Below are 9836 nucleotides of genomic sequence, written 5' to 3' on the forward strand. Positions count from 1 at the left end.
GCTAGGGGGGTTAATATGTCAACATCAGAAAAATAAGAGGTAGTGCTGCACCTATAGGAGTGGCTCACCTACTGCGGGTTCCCATAACAGAAACTGAACCACTTTGTTCGTTCCTCCTCTGCAACAACGTCGCAAATTTATTTCTTGCTTTGGGCTGGAAGTCTGTCATATTGGCTCGATCGTCTAATGATTGTAGAACATGTGATGTGGTGGATTCTTTTGGTTGTGGTAAATTATCCTCACTTTCTTTTCTGGATTTCTTGGTATGAGAAAATGAATATTGACTGAGGAGGTCAGATTCTGAAACTCCACCTAGAAGGCAAAAAAAGGCCCTTTTAGCAACTGAAGGGTTTCACAGCTTGAGAATTTTAGCTGTATGGAAACATTAAAATCAAGGTTAGGTTTTCATTACAGGCCTACTGTGAGTCAATAAGTACTAAGCCATAAAACTGCATAAAATTACAATGTGTTCCAACATATAAATTTAGAGGCCCAAACCATAATGACCCCCTATTCATCATTACAGCTTTACGAGTTTACTAGACTTTCCATTCCAAAACCATGCCAAATATGAAGTTGCCCCACTTTATGGTCATAAAAGCTTTCACTCCTCTGACGATGCATTCCCTAGAATTTTAGGCTATGTCAGTGGATATTTGTCCATTCAGCTAAGAAAACAAATAAATAAAAAAAGGTCAGAATGTTAGATGAGAAGATGTAGATTGTAGTCAGTTTACAATCATTTGGTAGGTGTAAATATACTTTTGGCATGTGACAGATTTGATTATCATGTAGGCACATGAACATCACTAAATAGTTAGGGCTACATGTATTTTAAAAAAATAATGTTGAGATCATTTTAAATATGTACAAATACCTTCAAGAGGTCTTTTCCCAGAGTGTTTGTTACTTGGGATTATTAACCCTCGACGACTTGTCTTTTCCTCTACTTTTGGCTTCTCCTCCAATTTAATATCAGTGCAGGGACTGAAGTTTCCTTTCCAGATGCTGCTAGAATTGGATATTTTGTTGTTCCAGCTGTGGCTCTTCTGTTTTGTCAGCTGCAAGACAGAGAATACCTATAACACAGCCATTTTGAAATTGTTCACTTACAACTATGCCATTAAATATGCCCTTCAGCCTTCCCTATAGTCTTCAACAGTTGTACAGGGTCCTCTCCCTTACTGAAATAGATTTCACCGCACACTGTGAGCTTGTCACATTGGGCCTGATTTATTAAAGCTTGCCAAAACTGGAGAAGACCATAATAGGAAACCTGGATGATCCAGCAAACATGGACTGGATCTGGCCTAGAATTAAAAAAAATTTGCAAACAAAAAGCAAATTAAAAAAAATAATAATTCCAGGTTTGCGGGATAAAAAAGGCTGTCCCATGATAGTCTATGTTCTCCAGTCTTGGAGTGCTGTATTACATCAGGCCCCTAGTGTACAAGAAGCTAAAGTAAATTGCACAGAATCCACCTCATTTCCTGGCTTGAAGATTTTCAGCATCATCAAGTCCATTTCTACGCAACCCAACTGCCCTCAGCCTGCCACTTTCATTTATTGGACTTAAGCTCTTTAAATTGTGGAGGCTCAGCATTAAATGTGGATGGAACAGGGTGGTCTACATTTGCGGCCCACCTAGGGAACATCCACTCTTCTAGACGGACATTCATTTATCACTGAATTTGGATTTCTCTTACCCCGTTATTTCTCCCAAAGGCCAGCTCACTGCTGGTTTTAGGGCTGGAGAGTATGGAGGCAAGGTGCTGTGATTGTTTCAGGAAGTCAACTACAGCACCCCTCCGAACCAAAGGATTTGTATTACCCAGACCTTCAAGACTTATAAAACATTTGATAAGGTGTTCTGAAAAACCATTGCTCAGAAAAGGAAACAAAAGGGAAAACTATTTTAGTTGTCATTTAAGCAGTCCTTCCAACCCCTGACAGCAGCAACCCTGTCACTCACAATTGGAACACTATCCTTTATAAATGCTACATCAGTTTAGCAGGAAGAAATCTTATTTTCCTAATAAATAAATAAATCCAATGAACCATTACTCACCTGTGGAATATCAGGATTGTAGTCATCTATTTTCTTCATAGTGTTAACATCCACATTTCCCAATGCGATCTGGAAAGCCACAGAGTCTCCCATGTTTCTGTTTTTTAATGTTAAGGAAGATGGAGTGAAAAAAAAAAAGGCAAATATGTCCCAACACAAAAGTCTTTGTTTATCACAACAAAAAATATTAGTGATTTGCATAATATATATGAAATGGAAACTTATCAACTGTTACTGAAAAGGGTTGTCAAGGTTTCAGAATGTGTGTCCATCTGGTAATTCTACATTGACATACCATGAATGCATATTTGGCCTAAATAGAAGACATTGCCACCTACTTTATTTGTGCTACAGAGCAACAGCACTTCATTGCTTCTTTGACCAAGTTTTAATAGATTTCACTGGTTAAAAAAAGGCTAACCTTACAGAGTCTAACCTTAGACTCTGTATGTGGCTAGATCTGACCAAAGTCATTGGTCAATGATGGATCTTTGTAGAGGTTTTACAAATGTTTATGTAGTTTAACCCCTGGGCGGTAACCCCAAGTGTGACTCGGGGTAGAAAAGAAGATGCTAAAAGCGGTAACCCCGAGTGTGACTCGGGGAGATTAACCTATAGGAAGTAATAGTAAATCACTACTTACCTGATCTGCCAGCGTCCCGCGTCGCCCTTCTCTGCAATGTCCGTCTTCCTCAGCACCCGATGAGTCACCAGGGAGTTCCCGGTGACGTCAGGGCGTGAGGACGTTGCCGGAGGGGCAGGAAATTCAAAATTTATTTGTATTGCATTCAATACAAAATAACTGTATTGAATGCAATACAGTGGATTTATAGGTGTAAAAGCAGTACATCTGGATAAAGTTTCAGGTAAGACTAACAGCCAAGCAAGTAGCATTACAGGATGAACTCAGCAATGATAGCCTTTACATCCCCCCATCTCAGGGTTCCTTTATCGGTTTCATCTAAATAGACACACTTTCACATTCATTCAATTCAACATAAAGGATACGGCCCAGCATAACTTAATTCTTTAGGGTCAATACCATCTTCATAGGGGTTAAGAGGGACCAGTTTTCTATTCACTGGGTCAAAGACAAGCTGGTACAGAAATGTGTTATTGGCACGGATAAATCCATCTGTGTATCCATCAGGAACAGTAATATTAGATTTCAAATACTGTCCCATTTTCTTAATCACCTAGAAGAAAAAAAAGCAAACATTTAGGTTGCAAAATATGAGAGACTACAAATCCTAGAATACCAATTGAATTAATTATAATTGTTTCTGTTCAAAAGTTTAGGATATATCTATATCTTAGTTATTTGCCGGCATCCCAAATTTATTTTATAACCAATACAAAATGTTTCTGTTTCCCTTTCCAGAGGTGGTTTGGCTTTAAAAAGCCCAGCACTGGCTGCTAATTTGTTGACCAACGCTTTTTCTTACTAAGAATACATACAGGGTTATATGAGCTAAAAAGTAGAAGGTGGCTTTGCCCTTCTCTGCCCAATATGGTTATTTTATAGTAATAAAGATAAACATACTGTTCATGACTAAGTGAAACAACCTGTAATTCTGTGAAATTATCTTAAAGTATAAATAAAATTAGAAATAATGGCAATGGGTTAGAACCACTGCCTTGAGGCATCTCTGTTCCTGTTGTGTAGGAAGAATCATTCCCTTTACACTTCAGCAGGAATTAATGTTGGGGTAAATCTAAAATTCTGAGTTGCCACCAGAAGAATAAAGGGTATATCCTCCAGTTGGGACATTTGTATATTGAAAAGATATTTTAACTTCCTGTCTTTTGGGCTCATGCAGATCCAGATGGAAAGCAAAACCCTCTCTTATGCTATTCTCAATGAAAAAAATTTTGCATTTTCATCTACAAAAGTAAAATATGAAATTATTAATTTGCAATAAATGAATCTTAAGCCCACCACGATTCTAAGCCCCCTTCATGTATATGTTCAGCATCTTCCTGCTTACTCTTACTTCTCACGCATTGGTTGGTCCTCTGGTGGGGCAATCATGAATAAAAGGCACTGGTGCTGCTGCCTTAGTAGCCAGCATTTAAAATCTAATTATTCATATACTGTATGTTCCTAGATTTTCAGGTTGGCACCAGGCATCATTCAACTCGGAATACTGGAGAACATTGTGTGGCTGCTTTGCATTAAAAGATGAACACTAAACCTTGAGCTGCTTTTGACCCAGTTGAAGCCTTTTTTTTAATGGCTTTAACCAACTACACTTTAACACACAAATTTAACAAAAAGGGAAAAAAAAAAAAAAAAAAAACACACACACACACACACACACACACACACACACACAAAAAGAACAATCCATTCGATTTCAAACAAAAAATTCCAAAAACATTTACCTGTATAATATCTGGATTGTTTGCAATTTTCAAAACTTTACTAGCTTTGGCTAAACCCACACCATGGATAGACGGCAAATAGTCACATCCAGAAAGAATACACATATAGCGGAATTTCTCTTCCGTAAACACATCTCCAAGGTGTTTACACTTTCCAAACCGGGCCTGATCAATTTCCAAACCATTTCCATATTGGTCCATTTTTAAAATCACCTTAGAAAGAAACAAAAAAAAAAAAAATAGTCTGATATTTTTGGTTCTTTGCTCAACAATAAAAAAATTGAAGGATTTGAAAGGAACCTACAACCTTAATAAATTGCAACTCTTTTTTTAAAATGAAGAAAAGCAATTTTATTTTATATTTTGGATAAAGCTGGGTTAGGTTTGAAACCCATGTTTTTTTTGCAATCGATGTCCCATAAAGGGTTATTTTACACTAGTGGCCCTATCACTAACAACATGACATGATTGGTTAGAGATTACTTGTACGGCCAATCTCTAGCTGGCAGTAAGGCTGCTTATTTGACATAACGCCAGCAAGGCAACATTTCATAGCTGCCCAGACAAACCTACAGCCAGTGTAAAGACTGCTTTTCCATTTACCTTAAATGTATACCTGTCTACCTGCTACATTTAAGGCTTTTCTGTACTAGGTGACCACTGGATGTAAAAAAAAGGAGGTAGAATCCTGACTGCCAGGAAACATCAGGACTTTGGTGAATATGATTCTGTGAAGAGAGGAGGGTTGAGAAACAGAATACCTGTACCTGAATGTATAGTTATTCTTTAGCAACAGGCTCAAAGCATATGTACTAATGGGCAAAAATTGTCTGCAAGCCCATTGCTGGACTGTTTAATGTCTTGGCAGTGTTCTCCCCAGCCCCTTTTAGCTGGGTGCACCACCTGGCACCTTTCAGTTAGTACCCGGCTGTTTTTGGGTGGTTATTAAAAAGTTAGGTCACAATACAAAGACACTGGACAGTTGGGGGTGTTGTCCTACAGCAACAGAAACTGGGAACACTAAATTTTAAAGGGGTAGCCACGTCCACTTTTTAAACCACCAGCCTACAACCCAGCTGAAAAAAAATCTGGGGAAAACAGCCTGGATTAAAATGCTTTTTAGTCATTTGGTAGATCAGAGGGTCACCTGAACAAATGAACAACCTAAAATGGATGGATTTTCACCGGAGAGGGAAAACTTAATCTGAAATGTATTATTGTATATTTTTTTTCAATTGCCAATTCAAATATGGAATCTCTTCTTACCTTCTTGCAACCAAAAGCAAGAAGATCAGAGTCTTCTGTAATGATTGCTTGGGCAAAACCATTTTTATTCAAGTATGCTAGCTGAGAATCTGCCTCGTATGGTGCAACTATGCAGTCAACGCCTTCAGAACGCGCAGCCTGTAAAAGAGCAGACATTAAGTATGAAAACATCATTACAATAATGGATGAATAAATCTAGCTGCTAGACCTAATGGAAAAAGGTTAAACATGATAAAGGGGTTTAAGACAAAGAAAAAAAACCTTGTATATTGCTTAAACACATACATTATATAAGTAATTGCCACATAACTATTAGAAAGCACAGCCAAGGAGAAGCCATTTTTTTCCTGTACAAAGTAATGGAACACAGTGGTGCCTATGCCCAGTTGTTTGCTTATTGGACAATTAAGGCACAGCAGATTACTTTACTACCTTGCCCTATTAGCACACATATATGCATTAGAGTCTGAATGGATCCTGATGTTGACCCATTTGTCTTCTCAACCTGGGTTCTGTGCAGTGAAGATAACTAATAATACAAATTTAGATACATATTTTAGCTGAAGATTTTTTACCCTTCCTAAAACACATAAGGGCTGATGTGGACGAATGCCATTTTACTGCATTTGACAACACACATTAACATGAATACATTTTGAAAAGTTTTAGTTTTGCAATAGGTATAGCAATAAAAAAATCCATTTTACTGCCCAAATGATGCCACATCCATTAACTTTTACAAATCCATACATTAATAAAGACATTATAAATAAATCAGAAGCTGTTTGCAGTGTTTTAAGATGAGCTCTTTTCAATAAATGATATAAAAAGAACATTTTCATTGGTTGGTTCATAATATATGCCAGTAAATTCCCAAAGTCCGTGTAATAATGTTTAGATTTGCAATGGGTATAGGCTATACACCTAGATAAAATTATTGATTCATTCTAGGGGTGAAAAAGAACATTCTTCTCCTGACAGGTGAAATGAGCCAGTGAACCATTTTCTAAACTTACTTTAATGACTTGATGAGCCATTTCAGATGTAATGTTAACTGAGCGTGAAAAGCAATCTCTGGCTTCGGACAGCTTGCCTTCTCTCAACAGCTGCTTCCCCTTCTGCAAATTTGCCTGCCGCTTCCTGCAAAACAAACATGAATATACTGCATCATCAACACACACCAAAATAAACCAAACCAATCATATATATATTGCTACTAATTTACCCTAAACTTAAATGATACTGGAACTTTCCAACTGAAAAGCGCAAATTGACCATCAAATTCAAAAATACATTTTAGAAGAATAGTGTGGCTATTCATAGCAGGATATACTATGCCTGGATAACCTAAAATAGTGAGCACATATTGGCTTCACAGAATAGTGAGCAAACCCACCTGCAGCTTATAGCATGGAAAGGTAGCCGTTTATTATGCTCTATGGTCAGAGGTGCATGCACATCACTGAATAGGCTGCTAGCTAGTGAAAGGATCTATGAAATGCTCAGATACAAAAACAAGCAGTAAAAATCTGCAGAAATCGGCATAATTTATTTGAATTTTTATTTTTTAATCACTTCAATTTCATAAGTTTAATGAAACCTAATTGTACTTTAATGATAAATAAATCCTTTAAAATGACTTACTCTCTTCTTGATCTTTCCACATCTTTCTTTGATGGTAACGTGCACCCATCAAACACCAGTATAGGCTTTACACCATGTGATAAAAGCATATGCACAAACTTCATGCAATACGTCACATACCTGTAACAAAGGTAATGATAATGTTAGGTTCTAGTGTTTGAAACGCCCAGCAGGCAGATTCCTATTCTTTATTTTTGAGTAAATCTTAATGAGAAATTGAAAGCTGGCTATTCTGAAAGACTCTGCGCTGACTGCATGCAAGATGCAGAAGATCAATGCAAGAGCACTAGATTAGTATTTGCTAAATGGCTGACCGGGCACCTGGCACGTTAATGAAGGAGGGTCCTCAGCCTTGGGTAAGCACCAAGACTAGACTTCTTGCCACCAGCAAGTCATAATGAAAGAGAACCTTCTACCTTTGCCCTCTGCACCAGACTCATTGCATGTCAAGGCTGGTCAAGGTGGGGGGATTTCTCCTAAACAGGCTGCTGGACAGCAAGAGAGACCAAGAGAGGAACTGTATCTGCACGCAAGCCAGAGAACATTTGAATGCTAAGATAGCAGAGATAGCAATTGTAGCGTCTTAAAACAATTGGCACAAATTTGTAACAAAGATTATTAAAATTGAATTCTAGGCAGAAAAACACACAGCTGCTTTAGCTGCTAAAGGATTTCTATTTCTGTCCATCCAGTCCTGGGGCTGACACAAAGGCCAATATTGAAAGACGGGAGACCCGATTGTTCTCTGCTATGGTTAAGTAGCTCAGTAAAGTAAGAAGCAGCGCACCACTTTCTGTCCAGAATGTCACTCTTCGGCACATGCGCAATGCAGCATATCTGATTGGCTCCTTGTGCTCGTCTTTAGGTTTGAGCTCAGTCAAGTCAAATTCTGGTACTTACACTGCTTGAATTATATTTAAATTATTGCATTTATATGTGCCTGGTGTTTAGCATTAACAAGTGCAAACTTACTGCTCAGTTGGCTCTCCTTTAGCCAGTTTCTCTGCACAGGCAAAAGCTCCTTTATGAAGCCAGCAGTAGGTGTCCACAGCCACAGTCTGTCCCTTGTACTGTTTCACGCTGATGGGCTCTGATGCCTCCTTAAGGAACTGTAGAAGACCTTGAATACCCATAATGGTCGAGGAATAACTACAAGTGCTGAATCAAGACAAATCAGACGTGTGGAAACCTTCCAGTATAACCTGCATTAAATAAAGATTAATTACATACTTATTCCAGAAATCAGTGCAACATACTTAGCGTACCCATGTCTCAGAAGACAAGCATCAAGCTTGAATTTCTGAAGCTTCAACTGACAGCACAATTTTAAAACAAAATTATAATTAGTAAAAAAAAAAAAAAAAAAAAAAAAAAAAAAATCACATTTTCTTTTGCAATAAAGGAAACCTGTCTGCCTGTTGATCTTCTTGATAACATACACCAAGCTATACATGCACAATCAAGTGTATGATCCCAGCATCACTGCCGGCTAGGAATGACAGAACGGCCATTTGCACGTGCAGGAATTGCATCATGCTGACCTGGCCAATCAGGATGAGCAAACATGCAAGTTTGTTTTATTGCAAAAAAGGTAAATAGCCATATCCCCTCTGCAATAAACAATGTAACTGCTTGCAGTTTTTTTAATTCTTACCCGTAGGAACACTTTAAAATGTATAAAGCAGATTTGGTTTATCTTCTAAAAAATTAAAGTACAAGAAGGAAGGGCAATTTTTTAGGACTATGAAAAATGATGGATGAAGATCGCATGCAGGGAAAAAAGTAGGAAGATGGCAGTGCCCTGTGATGGAAAGGGAATAGGCGAGTATCACAGGTTCAGTTCCGCTTTAACACTAATGACGTAGTGGCCAGCAAACAGAAGCTGAAAACATAGCAGGTGACACATGTATCAAACAAGTAACGCATGCTAAATATCTTTTGACAGATGCAGATCAGCAAGAAAAAAAAAATGGAGACTTGGGTGGCATGGCTGCAAAGTATTCTTTAGTTGACTTGTACCCTCTGTAGTGCCCAAAGAGACAGCAGCTGGCCTTTAAAAAAACAAAAAAAATATCTTTAGAGAGTGTTGTCTGAGTCTCAGGTGTGTCGTACAATACCCCATTGGGAAATCAGTGTTCTCCCCAGCCCCTTTTATCTGGGCGAACCACCCGGCTGTTTTTGAATGGTTACTTAAAAAGGAAAAAAAAAAAAAATACACTTACCTTTAATCCTCCAGGGCAGTCCGATCACTCCAGGGGTTTTGCATAAGGTCCCACGTCATCCCGACATCCGTTCCGAGCCGCTGCCATCGTCTTCTTACTGGTTCTTCTTCCTACGTCATCCAACCCAGGCGCCAGATTGGGTGACGTAGGATGAAAAAAAAATTTGCCGATCTCACTGCACATGCAGAGATTCGCAAATTTTTCTGTTTACGCAAAAAGGCTTAGGCATGCGCACAAGAAGCGTCCAAGAG

At 38.4% G+C, this 9836-nt stretch overlaps 1 protein-coding gene across 2 annotated transcripts in view; it reads right to left on the reverse strand.

Moving 5' to 3' along the window:
* Positions 1 to 9836, reverse strand: part of EXO1 (exonuclease 1) — a gene marked incomplete at its 3' end in the record, with an annotated part of 13564 nt that overhangs the window by 2057 nt on the left and 1671 nt on the right. The window contains 9 exon segments of one of the 2 annotated variants that reach the window (XM_072429648.1): positions 69 to 312; positions 878 to 1061; positions 2069 to 2165; positions 3077 to 3264; positions 4454 to 4666; positions 5720 to 5857; positions 6736 to 6859; positions 7364 to 7483; positions 8336 to 8565. In XM_072429648.1, the coding sequence (XP_072285749.1) occupies positions 69 to 312; positions 878 to 1061; positions 2069 to 2165; positions 3077 to 3264; positions 4454 to 4666; positions 5720 to 5857; positions 6736 to 6859; positions 7364 to 7483; positions 8336 to 8496 (1469 nt within the window). 2 annotated transcript variants of the gene reach the window in all.

Source organism: Pyxicephalus adspersus, chromosome Z, assembly GCF_032062135.1.
Source record: "Pyxicephalus adspersus chromosome Z, UCB_Pads_2.0, whole genome shotgun sequence".
Classification (NCBI taxonomy): Eukaryota; Metazoa; Chordata; class Amphibia; order Anura; family Pyxicephalidae; genus Pyxicephalus; species Pyxicephalus adspersus.